General features: G+C 44.0%; 1 protein-coding gene across 3 annotated transcripts in view; it reads left to right on the top strand.

Annotated features, from left to right (window-relative positions):
* LOC123356889 (tripartite motif-containing protein 67-like) overlaps positions 1-25,662 on the top strand; it is a 54,008-nt gene that overhangs the window by 11,790 nt on the left and 16,556 nt on the right. For 2 of the 3 annotated variants that reach the window (XM_045000142.1, XM_045000143.1), the window contains exons 3-8: positions 2,104-2,226; positions 3,591-3,701; positions 6,446-6,605; positions 16,924-17,069; positions 18,753-18,891; positions 20,407-20,710. In XM_045000142.1, coding sequence (XP_044856077.1) covers positions 2,104-2,226; positions 3,591-3,701; positions 6,446-6,605; positions 16,924-17,069; positions 18,753-18,891; positions 20,407-20,710 — 983 coding nt within the window. The remainder of the gene's footprint in view (positions 1-2,103; positions 2,227-3,590; positions 3,702-6,445; positions 6,606-16,923; positions 17,070-18,752; positions 18,892-20,406; positions 20,711-25,662) is intronic. The other variant, XM_045000144.1, reaches the window with a different exon arrangement.

Here is a 25,662-nt window from a genome sequence, read left to right as displayed (position 1 = left end):
CCTGATTCTCCTCTCACTTACACTATTTTTACTGTAAGGTAACTCCAATGACTTCAGTAGAGATATTCCTGATTTGTGGCAGTGTAAATGAGAGCAGAGGCTTGATGCTGCTCTAATATTGGTGTAAATCAGGAGAAACTGTCAAAGTCAATGGAGTTATATTGGTGCAAAAGGGGTATAAGAAAGAAGAGAATTGGGCTCATTGACTATAGAGCTAAATTTCATTTTCTTTTCCTGTCTAGATGTCCCTTCTGTCACTTGAATCAAGTCAACAGGAAAGATCGAGACTAGAGGGATTTGGCACCAATGCTTATTGATATCCCAAAGTAGGGATACTTTGTAGAAGAGATGGCACTTGCATCTTAAGACAATATGCCTATTTAAACCTAATTTATCTTGGCAATGGCTCCAGAACAATGAACTAAAATTGGCAAACCATCTTTTTCTAAAACTGATTTTTTTCCAGCGATAAAGAGACATACATGTAGTCCCTAACATAAACAAAGCATTGTGTATAACCCATACATACTGGGGCAGCAAATTGTGCACATTCATAGATTTATATTTAAAGCCTAAAAGCATTCAGGAATTAATTCCTGGAAAAGTAACATTTGTGGTTTTAATAACTGATTTCAAAGAGAACTTTGTCAGAGAAATGGATAGGTTAATGGTCTAAAAATACTGTAAATCCTTTGGTAACTTTATCTCTCTATCATCACTGGGCCTAATTTTCCACTGTTTTTCACTTTGGAGTCATTTACTCTAATGCAAAGTGCATGTAAAACTCTCCTCATCAGACAGGTAGTATTTCACACCCACTTTACACAGGTGTAAATGCCCACATGAGGTGAACCAGTGTTTATATCTGTTGACAGATGAGTTCTTCCCTGAGACTCTCTATTGATTCAGTGGGATTTAAGCTTAAAGTTAAGCACATGCTTAAATGCTTTGCTGAATTGGGGTTCTAAGAAGACGACAATGGAGAACTTTGCCAGCTATACTTGTCCTGGGAAAACTGACTACCACAGTGGCCAGCTTGTTAGAAGTGGATATCAGTGACTATATCAAATGTAGAGAATTGTCCTCCAACCTTTAGGAAGGCAATAGGATAAATCTAATTTTGGCCAAGTGGACAAATCAGATTAGTAAAATATAATCCAAGGGGGAAACAGAGAGAGACATTGATTTAAATAGGATTTAAGCACATGCTTAAAGTTAAGCACACTAAAGCTTAAGTGCTGAACTGGGGTTTGGGGAGAAGCTAGTTAGACAGCCCAGTGTCTCCTGGAAACAGGAGCATGAAGGCTTCCTTCCCCTCCTCAAGCAGCTGCTTAGCTTGTATGATGACTTCCATTTAAACCAGTCTTATGTTGTGAATTCCATGGGAGTGAAATTCAGCTGTGTGCAGAGGACCAGCCCAAAGCCCAGTGCTATTTAAATCCCACTTAAGCTCTGACAAAAGTGCTGCATAGGCCTTCTGCTGGTCCATGTGACTAAAACTACAGTGTATTATTTTTAAAAGGCTAACCAAATTCATGTTTCCAGGGAAGATATAAGCATGTACTAACTACAAGAAGCTCAAAAAAAAGTGCTCAGGTTAAAATTGTTCCTTTCATTGTGCATATTGCTCTCAGCCTTCATCTTGAGGCAATATACCACAATCTCAAGAATTCTACTTAGTCTTGGTTTATTCCCCTTGGGATCAGTCTGTGGACTCCATTCTGCTCAAGTTACTATGGTGCAACCCCCCTGATTTCAAAGGAGTTTCAGTGAGGTAACTGAGAGCAGAATTTGGAACGATATTTTAATAATACATAGAGACTCCCAAGCATTCATTTGTCTGGAAAATGCTAGTATATTAAGGGGTTACAATAAATCAATTTTGTAGCATGATCATCTTGACAGTGTCCCTTAAGGCATTTTGTAGCCAGCAGTTGTTAACAGTGCAATATGTAATGGAATCACAAAGGAAACATGACATGCCAAACTCTTGAAAGGAAACATTTTCTAAATGTAAAACATGTATATTGGGTTGGGTAAATAACAGCTTTTACTGCAAAAAAATCATTTTCATAGATGAATATGATTGTCACCTTCTTCTAGGAGAATGGGTTGGATTATGAAGCTTGTCTGGTTGCTCAGTGTGATGCCCTGGTTGATGCATTAACTCGTCAAAAGGCAAAACTGCTCACAAAAGTTACCAAAGAGCGTGAGCACAAATTAAAGGTGAGTACAACTATTATGAGTTGCAAGCATTCCAGAGAGTGTGGCTACAAATATTTCTATTGAAGTGACTCTTTAGCCTAGAGTTAATGCACATTAGGCTAAGTCCTGAAGTCCTTATTCAGTTAAAATTCCCATTGACCAGATCTTGAAGTCCTTATTCAGGCCCAAGTTTAACAAGATACGTAAGCATGACTTCAATGGAATTATTCATGTGTTTAAAGTTAGGCATGTGCTTAAGTAACTTGCTGAATTGGTGCTTCAAACTTTAGGCAATACTCTTATTGAAGTTTATGGGTCAAATCCTGACAGGTGCTAAGTAATCTCAACTGATCCCACTGAAATCAACGGGCAGTTCAAGCACTCATTACCTCTCTGGTTTTGACCAAGTGGAAGCAATCTTGTTCGGGAAAGGACTGAATAAAAATTTCAGGATTTAGTCCATTTTTTTAAACCTTCAGAATCTCAAGTGTCCATGAGAGACATCCTGAGATCCTTTTTCACTCTCTTCTTAAGAGAAAGGGGAAGGAAAGAGAAAATGTAACTGGCTGATTGGAGTGGTGGTCAGTAGGGTTCTTTGTGGTGAAATTTCATGCAGCTCATAGCTCTGTATTTGAAGATATTACAAGTTCTGGGTCATTACAAATATTTTAGATTTTTTTTCTATTGTCTGATTAACACAATGTAGAGGGAATGGACAGACTGCTTCAGCTCGGTGTTCCGGGAACCCCGCTCTCACAACTTCCTAAATTAGTGATGTCCCACTAAAAGGCCTCATTCTCCTCTCACTTACACCATTTTTACCTTGAATAACTCCATAGGCTGCAGTGGACTTACTCCTGATGAGAGCAGAAACAAGTCCAAAATTGCAGAAAAATGAGAGATGTGCCTTTCTTATTCTTTTCCTCTGGATGAACAAGGGTCTACTGTAAATTGTGAAGGGAATGATAGAATATAGATGGCCCAGTAGTCCTCATAGTTATCCTGTTTAATATATTGGGTTTAAGTTATTTTGTTATTAAAAGCTCAAATTTTAATGGAAGTATGGTTGCATGTTCAGTGAACAAATTCTACACCCATTTGATCCTAACTCCTTCAGCCATGAGCAGACCTGGGTATTCAACACTTAATCTGCTCTGATAATTGAGATTCCCTGTACATGACATTTTGCCAAACTAATTATCAGTATTTACAATACAGGGCAAAGAAGTGTAGCTGATGCAGATGGGGTAATACCCATATGACAGCTAAAACAAACATTGCTTTAACACTCTCTTCCATTCACGGCTGCTGCTTCTGAAATAATTTACTTGATTCAGTGAAGGCTGAGACGATTATCATAAATGTTCTGAGCTTTTCATTTGCAGGTTGTTTGGGACCAAATAAATCACTGTACTCTGAAGCTACGTCAGTCAACAGGGCTTATGGAATACTGTCTGGAAGTAATCAAAGAAAATGATCCCTCTGGTTTTTTACAGGTATTTTCTTTTTTACTCTTGTGAAGAAACAAAAAGATTATACAGGAATGTAAAACTTGCTATGGTGGAGTGTTTGGCTTAATGGCTTGGAAATGGGCTATGGAGTCTGTCAGCTGCAGGTTCACATTCTGTCCTTGTCAATATAATACCTAGAAATTATTACAATTTGGTGGCTAATAGGAAATGATTTTGTGGCATCTATGCATTTCCCCATAGACAAGGGTCTGCATCACCCAAAAAAACTCCAACATAGTTGGTACTCTTGTTGGTAGTTTAAGTAGAGGCCAAGATTTGAATGGATATGGAAGATCCATTTTCCCCTTTGCCCAGCCTGCTGTCTTTGCAGTGGAATGGGGTAGGGGACCATCAGGGAACTGGTTATGGCTTCCTGATTTTTGCACCAACCCAGTCCTAGTGTCAGTTAGTTAGAGCAGCCTAGAGACCTTATACCATTGATATTCCAAGCCTCCAGCTTGCTCCTGATATGTCCCCTTCCTGGCACCATACCTCTCAAGCGTCAAACCTGCCAAGTGTGTGAGTGCAAAATGGGTGCCAATTTTGATGCAGATATGGAACACCTATCTTATTGCATGTCAAACCTAATTTACAGATGATGATGTTTTCTAGATTATGAGACTTCATTTAAAGCAGCATTTCTCAAATGGTCTGCAAAGGTACTCCAGGGGGTCCACCAGCCCCGCTGTTCAACTCCTCCCCCCCTCCCTGTGCCTCCTGCACGCAGGGGAACAGCCAGCGGCATGCAGGAGGTGCTGGAAGGGAGGAGGAGGAGCGGAGACAGGGAATGCTCAGGGGAGGGGGTGGAAAGAGGTGGAGAAGAGGAGGGGCAGGGGTGGAGCGGGGCTGGGAAGAGAGTGGGGCCTTGCGGGAAGGGGTGGAGTGGGGGCAGGGCCTGGGGTTGAGCAGAGGACTCGGGGGGCCGGGAGGGGGGTGTTTGTGAAAACTGTTAAATCAAAATGGGGGTCCTTGGGTTGCTAAAGTTTAAGAACAGTTGGTTTAAAGGATTATTTTCTCACTGTGTGAATTAATTAAACCACCGTTTAAAATGAAAACTGGGAAATCAAATCCTTGTCACATGCAGCCATAAAGTCCCCTAATCTGAGGCATCATCAGGATAGAACCCTGGTGTTCTAGATCCTCGGCACAGACCTTTACCGCTTGAACTACAGATGTAATTACTGTTCTCTCTGTGGACCAGCCTGTAAAGGTGGCCTTGACAGTGGGTTATATAACTCTTCGCTAGATAGCAGTTAATATTGGAGATGAGGATGCTTGGTTCTATTCCTGACTCTGGGAAAGAAACATGATGTAATGTCTGGAGACAGGAAAACCAAAGCACGTATCAGAAACCTTAGTTTTATTCTCTCTTCTGCTCCCAGATAACCCATGTAGGGATATAAAGGATGGGGGTTACAGGTACCCCCACATGGGCAATTAGTCCATAGCACAGTCTAACCCCAAATTAACACATGGAAAAGTCTAAATAGTTTCTTTGATCCAAACTACCATTTACCATGGTATTTTAATAGAGCTAAATATTACTCAGTCTTCACTGAAGCTATGTGCCAAACTCTGAGAGGTTCTGAACATCTGCAGTTTCCTTGTCTCAGGATTTGGCCTATTGGAGTTTTGCCTCCGCAAGAACTAAATAATAGCTGAATAAGGATTTTGGGGATGATCCTGGGTCAATTACAAAAGAAAACACGGTGACCAGCAGGTGTCTTCTTCCTAAGGTAATAAAGGTAATAATTGGAGATATACCAATCTCCTACAACTGGAAGGGACCTCAAAAGGTCATCGAGTCCAGCCCCTGCCTTCACTAGCAGGACCAATTTTTGCCCCAGATCCCTAAGTGGCCCCCTCAAGGATTGAACTCATAACCCTGGGTTTAGCAGGCCAATGCTCAAACCACTGAGCTATCCTTCCTCCCTTTGCCAAGTGTAAAGAGTTACTATCTGATCATTTAGGCTCAGCTATTATAATGAAATCTCCATACTGACATGCTTTCTTCTGACTTTCTCTAGTTTGCCATTCAATGTGGATTTATTAAGTTGTTTCTGGAAATTATAAGGTCTTTTCATGGTTACCATTACAAACCCAACAGAAGGGGGTCAATACTTACCTTGACAGTATTCATCAAGCCCTAATAGCTTGTGGTTGAACTAGAGCAGAGCTTTAAGAGTGGCATCCAATCTTAATTTAATGGAGAATCAACCTCACCCTTTGGAGAGCTGTTCCAATGGTTAATTCTCCTCACTGTTAAAAATGGGCACCTTATTTCCAGTTTGAATTGTTCTAGCTTCAATTTCTGTCTGCTAGACTTTGCTAAATTAAAAAGCTTTCTAGTGTCAGAAATTTCCCTTCTATTCACGGAGATGAAACGAGACATCAAGACAGCTGCCATGCAGATCAGAGAGGAAACACCGCTTTCTGTGTGGCTCTCAAGCAGTTAAGATACATCCCCAGCCCTGTTCCACAAAGCTTCTTTTCAAAGAAAACTAGCTTTTCCAACTCTCGCAGGGGATTTGCTTTGAAAAGACAACATGGGAAGATGCAACACACATGGAACTCACAGCAAAATTACCACGTGCCCTGCTTCAATTAGGCCATGAGGCTCACAGTCACTTTGTATGATGTAGCATAGTCATTCAGATCTGTCACTTCTAACTTATTCTGGTCTATTTTTGCATTTGCAGTTTCACTAAAAGCCTAATGTTCTTTTTAAGATTTCAGATGCTTTAATCAAACGTGTTCAGGTGTCTCAGGAACAGTGGGTCAAAGGAGCCTTGGAACCAAAAGTATCAGCTGAATTTGACCTGACTCTGGATAGTGAACCTTTACTACAGTCAATTCACCAGCTGGATTTTATTCAGATGAAATGTAGGGGTGAGCTTTTGTGATTTGATTTTTATTTTTTTCATGTCTGCTTTGAAACTGTAGAGGGAGAGGTGAAGGAAGGTGGGGAGAAAGAGAAACTAGTTGCAATTTATGGATAGTTATTTTTGTCTTCTCTTAATCAAACATGAATTTACCAAGGAGTGCTTTCACCTCACCTCAAGTGACCCAGACAAGCTCAGACAGTGAAATTAGGTGAAGTTAAAGATTTGAAAAGATAAAAGTTTCAGACAAAGACCATCTGTCTGTTTTGAAGGTGGTGAAGACACTGGTGTCAATATGAACTTGAAAACAACTTAGCTCCTTTGTGTAGCATTAACAAGTTTAATACAGTTAATTAAAAATGAGTTGCCGATAGGGCTGGGTAGAAAACCACAGTTGCCTTTTATGGACAATGTTGAGGTTTCAAAATTTTATTGTGAAAACATGGGCAAGAGGCCAGCCCTGAAGAGCCAAAAGGCTGGGATGTGGGAGACTCAGGTTCAAATCCTTGCTCTGTCTGAATCACAACTGGGTCAGTGCCCTACCCACTGGCCTATATAGTCAGTATCACTCTGGAGCAATTGATATTGAATGACTTATACAAGGTGCAACAGTTTCAACAGGAGAGAAAGCACAAGACTGACTATATAGCCCAGTGATTAGGACATTGACTTGAACCCCAGTCTTCTATATCCTAGATGTGTGCCCTAACCACCACACTATTGGCTACTCTGAGTGAACTTGCTCTCTCTCTCTTCCTCCCACCCTCAAACTTTTGTCAAAACTGATTAGTTTCCACAAAACGTTTTAGGTTTTGACAAAACAGCATTTTTTGGACAGAAAACAGTTTCACTGAAAAATTTTCAACCAACTCTAATTACCAACATGTCAGCAAGAGTATCATCAGTGGCAAATGAGTCACTTCTTACTCTCAGGACTTGTCTACACTACCGCTTAAGTCGATGTAAGTTATGTTGCTCAGGGGCATGAAAAAAACACTACCCTGAGTAATGTAACTTAACTCGACATAGCTTCTGCCTCTTGTTGAGGTGGTGTAATTAGGTGGCATCAATGAGAGAGCGCTCTCCCATCAGCATAATGTATCTTCATCAGACGTGCTACCGGCGCCGATTTAATGTGGTAATGAAGACAAGGCCTCAGTAAGGCAGAACCACCATGATAGTTATGCTCAGTGGGGATACTGAAGTTGCCAGAGCCCAAGAAAAAGCTTTTGGAGGTATGGGCAAGAAATTACCATGGAAGGTCATTGGCTATGGAATTCCTTAACACCAAAGATCAGGATAAGCTCAAGCCTGACTGTCTATAGGACAAATTGCAAAACCCATCATTTGTACAAGGCCTCCCTCAATAACAATGACAGAAAAGCAGCCTGGTGATGTTTGTTTCCTGTGGTCAGGGAAGGGAGAACAAAAGGAAGGCCGGGGCGGGAAGTTAAGCTAAAAATGGCTGAAAATAGGAGCTGGTAGAGAATAGGTGCCATTTGCAAAAAACACTGTAATGCAATTTTAAACGTTGTGCTTGGAGCTTGGATACCAGGGACACAGGCACATCCAAACTGGATATATGGACAGATAGACAGACATTTTGTAGGGGCCTGATCTAAAGCCCATCAAGATCAGTGGGAATGTTTCCATGGACTTCAATAGGCTTTGAATCCAGGCCTAAGGATACATGTGGAAGACACGGAAGAGTCTACCAGAAAGTATTGGATGGGTTGAAAATAATTTTGTTTTTCTCTGATTCCACAAGAGCAATCCATAAACATGAGGATTCATGTTCATCTAATAATTTATCTGTTCTTTGTAGGCTTAGTTCTGAACTGAAACATGCGCAAGCAAATGCGAACAGAGTGGCTAATTTGACAGATAAATCCTTGGAGAAACAATGGAAATTGTTGAATTCAGATAAATAGTTAAAGGCCAAAATAAGCTCTTTGAGAGGGGATTGCATCTCAGCATAAATGGGTTATATTAATGAAGCCACTCTAAAAACATCAGTAAATTGCCCCTTTAAAAATTTAACAGCAAGAAAAATAGAAGCGAGAGCACAAGGCATGAGATTTAAAATGTAACTGAGAAAGTCTTTCTGAGGGTACGTCTACACTTACCTGCCGGTTCGACGCGGAGAGTTCGACTTTTTGGAGTTCGAACTATCGCGTCTGATCTAGACGCGATAGTTCGAACTCCGGAAGCACCGCGGTCGACTCCGGTACTCCACCTCGGCAGAAGGAGTTGGCGGAGTCGACAGGGGAGCCACGGAGTTCGACCCCGCCGCGTCTGGACGGGTGAGTTGTTCGAATTAGGGTACTTCGAATTCAGCTACGCTATTCACGTAGCTGAATTTGCGTACCCTAATTCGAACCCCCTTCTTAGTGTAGACCAGGCCTGAGTGTTATATGCAGAGGAGTCAGTTGTCAACTTAGACTGGTGTTTTAATCAATCTAAATTTAATAGTGGTTTATAGTCCCCCCTGAACAACTAATAATGAATTTAACTAAGCCACTCATGCATTCCAAACAGCTAAGCAACCCAGAGAGTACCTGAGATGGGAACACCTTAGATTTTTGGCTTCCAGACATTCATCATTTTTTAATTTACAACCTGCAGAAAATCACTCTCCCTCCCTTCCTGCTCTACGCCATGTCACCTCCACTCGCTTGTGCATTTGGAGGGTAGAATCAAGGCTGTGCCCACTCTCTGCCCACCTGCATTGGTGGGGAATAGTGGGCATGTAGCACCTGCTTTCTCCTTGGGACCTGTACCCAAGGACCAGCTAGCCCTTTCAGGGGCATAGGGAAGGCTCTTACTTCCCCTTATGCTGTGTGATCAAGTAGTACAAGCCGTATTCTAGTTCTAAATAAATGTACAATCACAGGAAGATAGGAATTGTTTGACATATAGAGAGACATATTTTATGTCTACTTGAGCTGAGTCACACCCCAAAAATTTCATTCATATATATATATATATATATATACACACACACAAACATATATATATATATATATATGTGTGTGTGTGTGTGTATATGTATGTGTGTATATATATATATATGAATGAAATTTTTGGCTGTGTGCCTATTTCTATTTAACCGTATAGGGTATGTTTATACTGCAATCATGGGGTGTGACTCAGCTCAAGTAGACATACCCAAGCTAGCTATAATCTAGCTACCTCGGGTTCTGAGCAGTGAATCTGTGCAGTGTGCACTTCAACATGGGCTGAACAAGCCCACACTGCACCCTGGATAATTATTCACAGTGGTAGCCAGCACTGAAATGCACCCTGCTGCAGGCTCTCCAGGTCCCAAGGTAGCTAGATTAAAGCTAGTTCAGGTATGTGCACTTGAGTTGCAGCCACACCCTGTGATTGATGTATAGACATGTTGGTATTTACTGGACTTTATTTTTGTGATCTCAACCCTTTTCTCCCCCAGTTCATTTCCATTCCATACCAGATGGAAAGGTACCTTTGTATTCCTGACATCTGTCCATGTCCAGCCTGCCCCAGTATGTGATGGCTTGCCCCAAAAAACTTTTCTGTGTCAGCAAGCCGGTGCTAACGTGGACGCTCATTCCTTCTGTAAAGTCTCTCCCTTCCCCACTGATTCCTTAGTGCCTAAAACATTTAAAACCAACTTTACACTATCATCTCATTCACATATTGAGAATCTGAAGTGCCCCCTATCCAGATGGTCCTGCATGTAGAAATGGAAGGGATTATTTCAAAATAAATGGCCATGTTTCACTAGCCAAAAACCAAAGTGGTAAGAAACAGAGCTTTATAAATAACTGGGAAGCCAGCATAACATGTTGAGGCTTTGCTATTTATCCATAAGTTAAATACAGAGCAACCCCTAGGCTTGCATTCCTGAACCAGTAGTCTCACAAAAATATATGCCCCTCCTGAAACCAGCTCCTCTTTTTCCAGTCCCATTCACCACATTGCCCCAGATAGCAATAAATCTTTGCCAACCGTTTTGGTGTCATATGGAAATTCTACCAACTCTCTGTGTTGTTTGGTCTGGCAACAGCAGATTCTGAATGCATTTTAATGACTTTCAGAGCTAAACCACAATGGGAGATCGGGTACAGTCCCAAGGGAAAAAGTTCCAGACTGACCCTTTTAACTGCAAGTTGTTTTTTCCTATATATTTATTTTCACCCTGGTATCTGAAGATTGGAAACTGGAGGAAGTTGTCCATGTTGAAATAAGGAAGCTGAGAGGTGGGACAGGGAGGAAGGGGAGAACTGCGAGGGGTAACTTCACCCGAGAGGAATGGAATATTGTCATCAGCACTTGTTGATGTCTGAATTTCTGAAATCTTTTTTCAAACCTCTGGCCTCGCCTCATTCAACATCACTGAGCTTGCACAGGTCAGTGGGAGGTGAATGCCTGCTCATAAACAAACATCGATTCACTGTGTTAGACAAAGCAGAATGAAAATGAGATCAGATTGTATTAAATTAGCCCTGGTGTTGACTTGTGCATATATCTTACTGGTGGTCTAAGGATAAGCCTCAGATCCAAAACTAATCTCAGTAAATAATGATCAGGCAGAGTTTCTTTAACATTGAGAAATGTAATCAGTTGCAGATTTACTGCACAGAAAGCACAAGTGTGGTACAGTAACTCCTCACTTAATGTTGTAGTTATGTTCCTGAAAAATGCAACTTTAAGTGAGACGATGTTAAGTGAATCCAATTTCCCCATAAGAATTAATGTAAATAGGGGGGGTTAGGTTCCAGGGCAGCTTCCCCTACTCTGCAAGCACCAGAGGCAGGGGGTTCAACCTTCAGCCTGCCCACTCCATGCCTTCCCCCAAGCCCTCACCCTTGACCCATCTCTTCTCCCCCCCAACTCCTCCCCCTTTACTTCGCTCGCTGCGTCCTGGCTCCTCCCCTCTCCCTCCCCTCCCTTCTAAATGCCAAGCCAGCTGATTGCCACGCAGGAGAGGGAGGGGAGAGGCGCGCCAAGTCCTCGCTCCTCCCCCCTCCCTTCTGCCGGGGCAATCAGCTGGCTTGTGGCGTTTTGGAAGCAGGAGGGAGGGGGAAGGAGCGAGGACTCGGCACACAGGCTCCCTCCCCTCGCTCCCCCTCCGTCCCCTGCCTCCCGAACGCAGCAAGCCAGCTGATTGCCCCAGGCAGGAGGGAGGTGGGAGAAGCAAGGACTCGGCGCACCTCCACTCCCTCCCCTGCCTCCTGCTGGCGGCAGTCAGCTGGCTTGCGGCGTTTTGGAGGCAGGAGGGAGGGGGGGAGGAGCAAGGACTCGGCGCGCCTCCCCTGCCTCCCGAATGCCACAAACCAACTGATGGCTGCCGGCAGGAAGGTGGGGGAGCCTGTGTGCCGAGTCCTCGCTCCTCCACCCTCCCTTCTGCCTCCAAAACGCCTCAAGTCAGCTGATTGCCGCAGGCAGGAGGCGGGGGGAGGAGAGGGAAGGCGCTGATCTGCAGAGTCTGCCGGCAGGCGGGAGGCGCTGGGGGGAGGGGGCCGTAGGGAGGCTGCCAGCTGTGGAGAAAGCAGGCAGCCAAACAACATAAGAGTGGAGCATTGCACAACTTTAAATGAGTATGCTCCCTAATTGAGCAGCAACGTAACAACGAAAGAACGTAAAGCGGGACGACTTTAAGTGAGGAGTTACTGTACTGTAACGATGAGTGACAGGAGTGACTCTTTGCTAGCCTGTTAGCAATACCTCAACACTCTAGGGGATATGTTGATCCACTGAAAGATATGCACAGTTTCTAATATTTGGTGGCATTTTGATTTAGCCCACATTTCTTTCCTTCACCTCCATCCTCTTCCTTCCATTATATTTTCTGATTGCCATGGTCTGAAATCCTTACCCTTCTCCATGACTAGCTGTGTTTGTACATCACATTCTCTCTGTTTTCACTAAAGACATGGACAGAGATCTAATCCAGGTTTGATTTGTTCTTGAATGCTGGAATATTGATGGGATTAGTGTTTGTTTGTTGCAAAAGGAAGAATAGATACAAATGCTTAAAATCACTTTTGGCATGTGGTGGCCCATCTTTTCCCCATTCCCTTTCACCAACTCCACCCGCTTCTTGCTATGTGGTGTGATCCAGAGATAACCCCCATACTCACACTGCCTCTGCTGTAGCTCCTGTCCAATATCTAACCCTGCTTTAGAAAGACTCACACCCACTGCGGTCTTCTCTGCCAGCCTGACACAGCTTTAAAAACCAACCACCTCTTTCCACCCTGATGGCTCCAAATATCAACCTGTCTGGTTCTCCTCCCACAGGAGTATACCTCCCTCCTGTCATCCCTACCCAGCCCTCATGATCATCCCACTCACATCTTCCTATGGGGAGTCTCTCCTTTCCCCCTCCACCCCAAACTTGACAAGTCTCTCTCAACTCAGACTCATCACAAAGAAATAATTTGGTATTTGGAAAATCCAAGGGAGTGGCTTCATTCCTAGTTTTATCTCTGTTTATTTAATTTAGGGGGACCTAAAGTTTACAGAATCTCTCACTGGACTGTTGTCTTGCTGAATATAATCCCTCTACTGACTAGCCTAGGGGAAAGGTCATTGTACAGCTCGCTGGTCAGGTTGACAAACAGCAGAATAGAACCTTTGAACACAGGTGAAAATAAGCCAGTAGGGTCCAGTACGGCGTGCTGGCAAGAGCCAGTACGCTGTGCCAGACCGCACCAGCTTCCGCGGCCAGGATTAAAAGGGCTCTGGGCTCCCCGCAGCGCCAGGGAGCTCCGAGACCTTTAAATCCCACCCGCAGCTTCGGCGGCTGGGCTGGGGCCGGAATTTAAAGGGCTTGGAGCTCCCTGCCACTGCGGAGAGCCCAGAGCCCTTTAAATCCCACCGCAGCTTCGGCAGCCAGGCTGGGGCCAGGATTTAAAGGGCTTGGAGCTTTCCGCCGCTGGAGCTGCAGTGGGGATTTAAAGGGCCCAGAGCTCTGCGGTGGCTGGAAGCCCGGGCCCTTTAATTTGCCTGGGAGCCCTGGGTTGATTTAAAGGCCCTGGGGCTCCCAGCAACAGCCGGTACCCCAGGGCCTTTAAATCTTGAGAGACCCCACCTCTTCCAGTTGAGGCCCCGCCTTTTCCGGATGAGACCACGCCCCCCTCAGGACTCCGGCAGTACCGATAAGTCCTGTAAGTTACTTTCACGCCTGTTTGAACATCCAGCTCAAGAGGGGCTATGGAATGAGTTGAATTGTGTGTGCTAAGCTTCTGACTTGCCATGAAACATCAGTGACAGTCTTGATCTAGTACCCAAAGGATGTCCTGCCTACATCATTTATAGAAGCCCAGCATTTAGAGATGGAAAAAACGTGTTTGGTTATCTGCTCCATCTCCTTGCCAAGGCAGCATTGTTCTGTACAGCATTTTTTTAGTGCTTTCTACAGTATAGTTTTAAACGGCACAAGCGATGCGACAGTTCTGTAATTTAACAGCTAAGTGTTCTCTTCCTCCCCCCACCCCACCCCAAATACTTAGCCTACATTTACCTTTCTTAAAGTGTGTGTTATTGCTCTTAGGTACAGCCCAATGTACTGCCCTAAATAATTCGCCTCCCTTTCATGTATTTGTAGACAGAGAGGCACAATTCCTTCCCCTTCTTCCTTTTCTCCAGTAGACTGGCAATCTGCTACTGGCTCTTATCCATAGCACATTGCCCCCTCCACCCAGGCCATCTAGGGCTGGAAGTGGAGCCAAAACTCTGCCCATTCCTACTTACTCCCCACCTACCTACATGGGGTGGGAGGAGGAGATTAGCAGCAGGCATGCAGCAACTGCTTACTCCTATATGCTTGGACCCAAAATCCAGGGAGGCCATGCAGGGGCCTAGTTAGGGGTAGAGAGGTAAGTTGTGGGTCTTACGCTCCCTTGCTCCACTGTGTGGCCATGCAGTCCTCCAGAATAGTATGGCCCTAAGTTTCACAACGTCCATGTGTGGTAGGTTGGAGGTGCACAAGGATCACTTCACAAATTCTGAAGTGCATCCACTTCTGGCATATAACACAGCAGATCCCCAAGTCTTTGCCTCAAAATATATGGGTTATATACATTGAAGTCTAGGTGTCCTGGGCCAGAAGGGTCAGGGGGAGGGAGGAGTGAGAATTGTGTCTCACCTATTTAACAGTACATAGCAAAACTAGATGGCATTACTACTTCTTTAAGGGTTAAAGGTGACCGTCAAAGGATTTTTTTTTTAATTGGGCTTGTGGCTTTTTTCACTTCTTTATGGTGGATAAAACTTGAAAACTTTCTTTTAAATTTTTGGGATTTTTTTGCTTAGATTTAAACCTTAGAAATGTCAGGAATCTGATCTTCCTCTTGTTTTGTGAAGGGATCTGGGAGGGGGGTCTCATTGGATATCTATTGTGAACTTCACATTTTAACTAAAGTGGCAGGAGTGTGACTCTTTAACAACGACATCTTTTCTCCAACTCGTTCATTAGTCACTGACATTACATCTGTGTTAACAAGAACAAACAAAAAAAACTGTGAAGTTTTAAACAGTCCAACTAAAACTCCTTTCACCTCCTAATTACAAAGCATTGAGTTTCTTGACTGTTGTGATATCACAATTTCACTAGTACTCCAGTTACCATATCATCTTCCAGGGAAGACAAGACCCAAGCTCTAATGTAAAAAAAACCGAGCAGATTTTTATTTATTATACACTTCCAAGTATTCTTTAAATATCATAGAGGCAAAAAATGTCACAACTTGGGGGAGGGGTCACCTTTAATAGTTTGTTTTAAAAGCTGTCAGCCACACTCATTCTTCTGCGCTCTGTAGTACCAGCTCCAGGTCACAACACCCAGAGTATGGAGCTGGACCCAGACCCACGGGACCGGAGCTGCCACTGTGATATGAGTGAGGGGCAGGCTTGTTCTTCATCCCCCACCCCTCCCTGGGCCTCTCCTCCTTCCCAGGCCAGGATTAGGGTAGCGGTGCTAGGGCGGAGAGGGCTACTGCTAGCCGTTGCTACCCCTTCAGCAGTTTAGTATAGTGCACCTGTTGAATCGGGAGGCTACATCCACCCTTTGCTGAAAGTGCTCAGCATCTTGCAGGAAGCACCCAGCACTTTGCAGAACTTAGCCCTAATAGTAAAATTCAGCCCCATGCAGAAGGCCAGTCCAAGGCCTCCATGCCACTATACTCCAATAAAGCCCTGGGATTTAAGTGGTGCATAAGCCTTGCACTAGTCTTCTGTACAAGGGTGAAATTCACCCCAAATTAGGATTCTTGCTGACTAATTCCAGTGAAAGGAGAACAGAAAGATGCTGTGATGCTAGAGAAGAGAGGTAAATTGAGTTTAGTGGCATAGACAGATAACATACATGATCCCTCCTCATGGAAACATGGCTGAATGTTCCACTTTGCTTATTTTTATTTTTAAAATATCAGCCCGGTCAATGGTACAGTAACATTTTCCTGGCCCAGCCAGTACCGACAATACCCTCATCCACAACGTCACCCTTACTTTTGTAGTTTCCAAATGGATGAAGCCAACATCAGACTCCTGTAATGTAAAAATCACCTTTTTCTACCTGAACACAGTGATTCAGATAATAGATTCAAATGAAACAATTTTTCTTTAATAGTATCCCTACGTTTCTCCTGAAACATTTTTTAAACAAAAAATTGGGGTTTTGACGACACAAAAAATTTTGTTAAATTTGCTTTCTGTGAGAAATTTAAATTTTTCATTGAAAAACTAAATAACCCCATACAGAAATATTTCAATTTGGATAGGCTTCCACAGTGCCTCATGGATGTTGAAGTTGGATTGTTTCATATCTCCAGTCTTCTCTATGGACTGAGCTCCCAGGCCACACTACAAGTTCCATGAGGCACGATAGCATGAGACACCCTCCCGCTTCACCCCATGCACCACTTCCCCTCTGTAAGAGGGGAGACTGTAGTGCATCATGGGTGATGTATTCTGGCAGGGAGTCTGGCCTATTGAGGAGAATGGATGTCTGTGGTGCCTGAACTACAATTTCTATGAGGCACTGTGGCAGCATTTTCTAAATCAAAATTTTATTTTTTTGTCCTAAATAATTTGGTATCAGCTGAATTTTTTTCAGTTTTCAGATACAATTTTTGGTATAGAATTTGAAAAATTGAAGTTTTCTATGGGGAAAACACATTTTCTGACCAGCTCTATCCCCAAGTAACTTCAGCTACTTTGCAGAATGGGGGGATTAAAAGGGAGGTGAGGGAAGTGATGGATCATCATATTGCTGACAACAGAGTCTGATGGGTAAGGACAGAATTACACTAATCTGTACTCAGTTCCCATTACAGTGCCACCAGTCCCATTACTGCAGCTGGAGAAGTGTTGTACCCGAAACAACAGTGTGACACTGGCCTGGAGGATGCCACCCTTTACCCACAATCCAGTGGAAGGGTATATCTTGGAACTTGATGATGGAGATGGCGGCCAATTCCGAGTGAGGACTTCATTCAGCATTTATTTGGGTTCTCTCTGTGTTATTGTTAAACTTCCATAAGGACATGGATGTAGAAGGGCAGTTTCTCTAATTCATTCCTGCTTCTGCAGTGCAATGGGGCCAAAAAGCTGCTGGATCGTTCCAGATAAGGATTCCCCTTGCATGGAGGTGTCTCTAACTAGTGTAGTCAGTTTCTGTGCTGCCCTCCTGCAGACTCTGGGACAGAGGGCTTGTGAGGGTGGAAGGTGGAAGTTCAGTGTACTACTGTGGTACTCAGCTGGCTGATAGCCCCTTGCAGGATATAGTAAACTGGAGTTGGATAGAGAAGCCCCAAGGTTGCTCTAATGTATGCTGGGGTTGAACCCATTGTATAAATGGCCCAGGAATTGGAGAGGTTCCTTTGCAGATTTCACTGTTGGCTTCACCCAGCAAACAATGACTCAGGTCAAGAAATGTAATCATGGAACAATTCTATTATTCACGGTTTTCTGGGTAAATTTGGCTTTTATCTGAGGTTCTCAAAATCCTTTCTATGGTCACAGAAGAGGGTGAGTGGCTGAAGCTCAACTCAGACAAGACTGAAGTGGTGATGGTGGGCTGGAGGAAGCAGCAGTAGATGGCAGAGGTTATATGAGTCGCTTTGAAAGAATATGTGTGCCATTAGTTACTAATTTTTGCAATGTAGAGGTGATCTACAAGCCCCACTTCTGCTTAACAGTCCTATTATAGAAGTGACCCAACCAGCTTTTTATCATCTGCATCTGGCTTGGAGGCTGCAGTGTTTCCTCTCAGATGTGGACCTTGTCACCATTATCTAGTCCAGTGTTTCTCAAACTTGGGACGCCGCTTGTTTAGGGAAAGCCCCTGTCGGGCTGGGCCGGTTTGTTTACCTGCCGTGTCCGCAGGTCCGGCCGATCGCGGCTCCCACTGGCCGTGGTTCACTGCTCTGGGCCAATGGGAGCTGCTGGAAGCGGCGGCCAGTACATCCCAAAATTTCCAAAAAATAAAACAAAAAATTAAAGAATTTCACTTATTGGAGATTGTCTAATGCTTTATCCAGTCTCCAATTAAAAATGTGGTTTCTTCTTCATTCCTATAGACTCTTACATTGCCTGACAGATCTCACTTATATTTTGCTTAGATTTTTCTCTTTCATAATTTCATCCCATTACTCCTGGCAATCCCCTTTGTGCCCCAAATGACGACTCATCCTGCTTGGTGTTTGTACCAGTCAGATCTTTGCAGCCATTTGTCACATTCCCTCTACCCCCTTAATTGTTGGATAGCCAAATGATACATACAAAGCTCTTTTTATCTTCAGAAATAAGCCGCTTCGGCCCCTGTATTCGTGGTTTGGATTTAGGCTCCAAAACTACATTGCTGTATATTAACAATACCCATAGGAGGATTGAGACTGCCCTCTTGAAATAACAAAACTATACATTTTAGACTTCCCTTTTTAATCTTTGTCTCACTCTTGCTGCCTCCACCTTTCTTTCCTGACTTCTCTTCTCCATGTTGAGCCTCACTGGATGTAAGTATCCCTACTATAATAATGTAAATTCTAAATTCACCTAAACATTGAACAATATTTACTTTTAGCTTATGTTTAAAAGTCTGACTGTGAAACCTTCTGTTGGGAAGAAGGTGATGAGCTTTGTTCCTGTCTTTTTGAATGCTCAGGAAGTGTATGTTGGCAAGGAGACCCTATGCACAATTGATGGCCTTCATTTCAACAGTACCTATAATGCAAGAGTCAAAGCTTTTAATTCATCAGGAGTTGGTCCTTATAGCAAGACAGTTGTTTTACAGACATCTGACGGTGAGTTTGTTTTAGATCATTAAAAAATAAAGAGCACCAGTTTCTAGCAGCCAGGTATTCACGTTCCATCACAGCCACCACTATACTTGGCATTATGAGTTTTAATAACCTTCATGAAGGGGCCCCAGGACTGAATGTGCCTAGAGACTGAGCTTCCCTCTCAGCCCTGTGCAGACTCCAGGACAGGACTGATGTACGTTAGTGGGGCAGGATGGGGATGCCCATACTCCTGCTGCTCCTTCTGTGGATAAATAGAAGATATCAGATCCCCATTAGCAGACCTTGGCCTTGGTGAGCGTACATGTGATTTCCATGTGCACACTTTCCAGCAGTAGTATGCGTGTGCAGATTTGTGGAGTCTAACACTTGCACACAGTGTTAGGATCAGTTGGGTACATGCACAGGATTTAGTGCTGGGAAAGAACTTGTGCAACTGTAGCTGCATGCAGCCGGCGGCTGTGTTGTGCCCTCATTGAAAATCAAGCCTGCAGTCTCTGAGGTTCTCAATCCAGCCCTTTCCCCTGCCGCAAATACTCAAAAATGATAAAAGAAAAATAAAATCCAGCTCTTTAGACTTTTGGCATGTTTTAGTTATTGGCAGCTCTCCAGGATTCAAATGATACAAGTGCATTTGCCTGTTGAGGCTTTGGGTTTAATTAAAATAGTGTTTGCTCTAGAGTACATTGTGAATATCTATATGCCACTCCTCGTCTCCACCTCTCTCTCTGTCTTTGGTGTTTCAGTGTTTTCTTCACTACTGATACTAATTTCACAAGAGTGTTTGATAAGACTTGGGTGGTAATTCATGCTGTGTTCCCATCTAATTACACTTGACATCCATATGGGCACCACAAGAAGTTCATCTTGATTAATAATACTGTAAATTAATCCTGAAGCAAATACCATAATCATGCTCTGTATTTATATAGTGTTGTCAAAATATGTCAGTATAAAATATTTAGCTGTAAAGAATTTTTTTAAAATAGAGTGAAACCCAGTTATGATGAGCTTGGACACACAATGAAACAGTAATTCAGTAGAGACAGGCCTGAACCAAATCCCATATCTGAACTGCCCCAGACTTTGGGGAAGTCCAGAGCCAAATTATTTTTCTCTCTTATTTGTGCAGCAGTAATTTGCTCAACAATGTACCAGACCCAAACAGAGACACTTCTTCAGGGAGCTTACATCCCAAAAGGCAGGCCCAGATAGGACAAAACACGTTGGCTGGTTTACAGTTATACAGCACCTTTAATCCAAAATAGATTGAAAAATGCATTGCAAATTTTACTGATTATGTAAATAACATAAAGCATTCTTACTTTTCTCCTCTGACTGAAATGCAGTCATCTCTGAGGTGAAACAGACTAGTTTAGAACAACAAGGAAAGAATATCTTCCCCACTTGAAAGTATGGTGGGAATTTAGGAGGGCAGAAATTTACTTAAAATAAAGCAAAATTAAATTTTATTGCATCCTTTCCTGCTATTGAGCTGCCTTTATTCTTCCTGCACAGTGGCCTGGTTCACCTTCGACCCCTCTTCGGCCCATCGGGACATAGTCCTATCGAATGACAACCAGACTGCCACTTGTAGTAGTTATGATGATCGTGTTGTTCTGGGCACAGCGGCCTTCTCCAAGGGAGTACATTACTGGGAACTGCATGTGGATCGTTATGATAACCATCCAGATCCGGCTTTTGGAATTGCCAGAATTAATGTGGTCAAGGACATGATGCTAGGAAAGGACGACAAGGCGTGGGCCATGTATGTTGACAACAACCGCAGCTGGTTCATGCATTGCAATTCTCATACAAGTCGGTAAGCTCTGATCATGGACTTTTCTCATGGCTTGATTTTTTTTTCCCTCTTAAGTACAACATATTTTAAAGATTCTGCATTCTTTTTCATTGAAGCAGTGGGAAAGGTGATTTCATTACATTCCTCAGGATTCTTTGTGGTCACAAGGCAGTATAGCAATTAGGCAAACGCTAGCACCAGTTGTGATTTGTTCAAAATGAAGATGTTTCCTGACAGTACTGAAAGCTGATTAAACCCAGTGATAAGCTATTCCCTGGGGTGATTTGAGGACAAGGACAGAAGAGGGATTGCCTTACTGATGAACGGTGACCAATCTGCCTTATTAAATAGAGGTATTGAATGGGATTCTTTGCAAAACCTGTCAGTCTTCTTCAGCTAGAAGTTGTACTGGAAAGTTGCTAGGACTGAAGGCACAAACTGGAGAAAATTTGGGGGTCCTTATCTGGGAATTGGGGGCTGGAGATAGTCCAAGGCTGAAATACTTAACTCCCCTTCCTATCACTGTGGAGATCGGCATGTATGTATTCTGCACCCTGGTTTTGTCAGGAAGATTTTCCCAGCATCAGCCAGCGTGTAACAGCCAATATCACAATACTGTAATTCCTGGAAATAATATGGCCTTCAGAAATGGAGGCATGGCTTGGAGGAATGCTGTGTAGAGTTAGTAATCAAAAGTGTGGGCAACTGTAACAGGTTGGACTCACCCCCGCGGCGCCTCCTGCTGGTGACTCCGGGAATTAGCTCTGTTCCAGCGTTCGGAGCGCCCTCTGCAGGCTGGTGATCCACCTGTCTTCTGGCCCCCGTGTCCCTCCCTGGACCCGGTGCCCTTTCACATGGGGTGCTGCCCCCTGGCAGTAACCCCTTTCTCTTAGGGTCTCACCTCCTTAGGGAACCCCCACCCTCTATCTCCACCTTGCCTCAGTATATGGCTACTGTCAGTCATTGTCTAGCCCCACATCCTGGGGCAGACTGCAGTATCAGCCTACTCATCACAGGCAAGGAGGGTTTGGACCTGCTGCCTTGGCCTACCCCTGGGCTGCCCTCTGCAACCCCCAGTACCTGTTGGCCCTTCGCTAGGTCGCAGCCTGGGGCTTTCTAGGCTGGAGCTCCCCAGCTCCTTAGCCTTCCCCAGCCCTGCTTCACTCAGGTATCTGGTCTCTAGTTCACAGAAGCTAGGCCCATCTCCCTCTACATGCAGAGGAAGACTTTTTGGCTCCTGGCTTCCCTGGCCTTCTTATAAGGCCCTTGGCTCAGTTTGGGGCGTGGCCTCACCTGCAGCCACTTCCCCAATCAGCCCAGGCTAAAGGCTGTCTTCTCAAGCCCTGCCAGGCCACTTTTTAAACCCCTCTGGGCCGGAGCGGGGTCCACCCCGCTACAGCAACCAAACAATAACAATTATAAAGATTTACAATTTAAGTCAGTAAAGTGACATGAGGATTGAATTTGGGTCTAGGAGTATCAGGTGACTCTCAGGAGTGCTATGATAGTTTCATTTAAGTTTTGTTAGGGTAAATTGCAGATACAACTGCTCAGTGAAATCACAAGAAATATTTCTAACCAAGTGGCATGATTAGGGTTCGCTATTCATGTCATGATGTTTGACTTGATTGAATCACTGGATAATGCTGGTTTTCATAGAACCATAGAATCCAAGAACTGGAAGGACCTTGAGAGGTCTTCTAGTCCAGTCCCCTGCATTCAAGGCAGGACTAAGTATTATCTAGAATTTTATTTAGTTACAACATTTGTAAGACCAAGAAAAGTAATTTACATCATCATCATCATCATACGTTATTTTGAGTCTTCTAATTATTTTTATTTGGTTGTCCACATCTTTGATTTCTAACTGTATATTCTAGCTACACAGCCGGGACCACCTTCTCTGAACTGACATATTATTCCCACAAAATTACAACAGCATGTAGCAGAGTGAATTTGGGCCATTCTATCTATACCAGTGTTACTCAGCAAGTGGGTCATGACCCATATGGGGGTCATGAAAGTCAATCAGGGGTGCCAAAATGTGTCAATGGGATGTAGGCAGCGCCTAAGGCACTTTGGTGCTTTTGAAAAGCTTAAGTATTATTAACCCTATTTTACAGGTATGGGAAATTGACACACACACAGATTGTAACTTGCCCAAGGTCACATATCAGGTCTATAGCAGAACCAGGAATAGAACCTGGTTCAGTGTCCTATTTACTGGACCACGCTCCCCCTCCTCACCCCACTATCTTGAATATTTGTTCCTTAAAACCAATAATTAAGAGAGTCTTTCAGTGATCTTGAAGAGGCTTGTTTATAATATTATCTTTTTTTCAGATATTAAAGGGATACTTACCTCATAGTCACAATACCTTAAAGTGGGTTTCCATATCTTCTGTAGCACGTACTCTATATTCTAATATGTATTTGTGTTTTAAAATATACCACAGTTGCTGAAAAATGTTTAAAGCAAAGGCCACTGCCAGAACATGACCTAGCAAAACTGCTGCAAAGTTATCCAGCAAACCCTGTTCTCAGAACTGTGGATGGCCAGAAAACAAGAGCTCAATTTTTATTTTGTTGTGAAAAATTTTGAATTTTCAACATTTAATTTTGTTACCCATTGGAATGGATACTAGACATTTAAAAAAAAATTGGGGGTGAGAGGACCCCCTCCTCCTCCAAGAATAGCCAGTAGCCAGGGCCCTCACTCGGGATGTTGGAAGATGTAGATTCAATTCCTGAGACAAATCAGGTGAAGCAGGGACTTGAGCCTGGGTCTCTCACATCACAGGTGTTCTATCCACTAGACTATTCATTCTCCCTGTGGTTTAATTCCAACTTGGACATGAGAAAGTTTTGTTGAAACAGATACCTTCCTGCAAAAAGTTTCAGTTTTGATGAATCATCATTTTCCAACAAAATGATTTGTCAAAAAACTCTTGACCATTTCTACTGTGAATATCATCTATATATTTGTCTCTGTTCTAATTTATAATGCAGCCATCACCATGTTATAGGAAGCATCACAAATGACATGCATGACAACAAAGAAGTATTTTTTAAAAAGCCATCTTGGCTTCTGGGCCACTATAGGCCTGGTCTACACTACGCGTTTAAACCGATTTTAGGAGCGTTAAACCGATTTAACGCCGCACCCGTCCACACTAAGAGGCCCTTTATATCGATATAAAGGGCTCTTTAAACCAGTTTCTGTACTCCTCCCCAACGAGAGGAGTAGCGCTAATATCGGTATTACCATATCGGATTAGGGTTAGTGTGGCTGCAAATCGACGGTATTGGCCTCCGGGCGGTACCCCACAGTGCACGACTGTGACCGCTCTGGACAGCAATCTGAACTTGGATGCAGTGGCCTGGTAGACAGGAAAAGCCCCGCGAACTTTTGAATATCATTTCCTGTTTGCCCAGCGTGGAAATCCGATCAGCACGGGTGGCGATGCAGTCCCAAATCCAAAAAGAGCTCCAGCATGGACCGTATGGATGTGATCGCTGTATGGGCAGAAAATCTGTTCTATCAGAGCTCCATTACAGAAGATGAAATGCCAAAGCATTTGAAAAAAAATCTCCAGACAGAGGCCACAGCAGGGACTCAGCACAGTGCTGCGTGACAAGCGTAACGGAAAGCCAAAGCATCAAATGGACGCTCATGGAGGGAGGGAGAGGAGACTGAAGACTCAAGCTATCCCACAGTTCCTGCAGTCTCCAAAAAGCATTTGCATTCTTGGCTGAGCTCCCAATGCCTGTAGGGTCAAACACAGTGTCCGGGGTGGTTCAGGGCATAGCTCGTCAATTTACCCGCCCCCCCCCCGAAGGAAAAGGGAAAAAAATTGTCTCTTGACTTTTTTAAATGTCACCCTATGTCTACTGAATGCTGCTGGTAGACGCGATGCTGCGGCAGTGAACTGCAGCATCCTATCCCCTCCCCCCCCCCCCCCCCGTGGCAGATGGTACAATATGACTGTGAGCCCACGTCATCATCAGCCTGGTGGCAGACGGACTGGTATCCGTCCTCGTCATCAGCCCGTGAGTGCTCCTGGCTGGCCTCAGGTGAGGTCGGCCAGGGGCGCCTGGGTAAAAATAGGAATGACTCCCGGTCATTCCCAGTAGATGGTACAGAATGGCTGGTAACCGTCTTCATCATAGCAACTGGGGGCTGAGCTCCATCAGCCCCCGCCCTTCATGTGTAAAGAAAAGATTCTGTACTGCCTGGACTATCATAGCAGCCGGATGCTGGGCTCCTCTCCCCCACACTGCTTAATGTCCTGTCTGGACTATCATAGCAGCTGGAGGCTGCCTTCCCCTCATTTTATCTCACTAACAAGTCACTGTTTCTTATTCCTGCATTCTTTATTACTTCATCACACAAATGGGGGGACACTGCAACGGTAGCCCAGGAAGGCTGGGGGAGGAGGGAAGCAACAGGTGGGGTTGTTGCAGGGGCACCCCCTGTGAATGGCATGCAGCTCATCATTTTTGCGGGATCTGACATGGAGCGGCTGTGCTCTCTGGTTCTCTGATACACTGGTTCTCTAGTACACTTGCCCCATATTCTAGGCAGGACTGATTCTATTTTTAGATACCATAAAGAAGGGATTGACTCAGGGAGTCATTCCCATTTTTGTCTTTTGCGCCCCCGGCCGACCTCAGCCAGGGGCACCCATGACAGCAGTACAGTACAGAAGGACTGATAACCGTCATCTCATTGCCAATTTACAATGGCAGCAGACGGTACAGAACGACTGATAACCATCTCTGCTATCATGCAAAAGCAAATGAATGCTGCTGTGTAGCGCTGCTGTATCGCCTCTGTCAGCGGCATCTAGTACACATACGGTGACAGTGACAAAAGGCAAAACAGGCTCCATGGTCGCCATGCTATGGCGTCTGCCAGGGCAATCCAGGGAAAAAGGGCACGAAATGATTGTCTGCCGTTGCTTTCCCAGAGG

The sequence above is a fragment of the Mauremys mutica genome, unplaced genomic scaffold, assembly GCF_020497125.1.
Source record: "Mauremys mutica isolate MM-2020 ecotype Southern unplaced genomic scaffold, ASM2049712v1 000000F_np12_subseq_67271636:67468913_obj, whole genome shotgun sequence".
Lineage (NCBI taxonomy): Eukaryota > Metazoa > Chordata > Testudines > Geoemydidae > Mauremys > Mauremys mutica.
The sequence above is the reverse complement of the archived record's forward strand: the minus strand, read 5'-3'. Positions and strand labels throughout refer to the sequence as shown.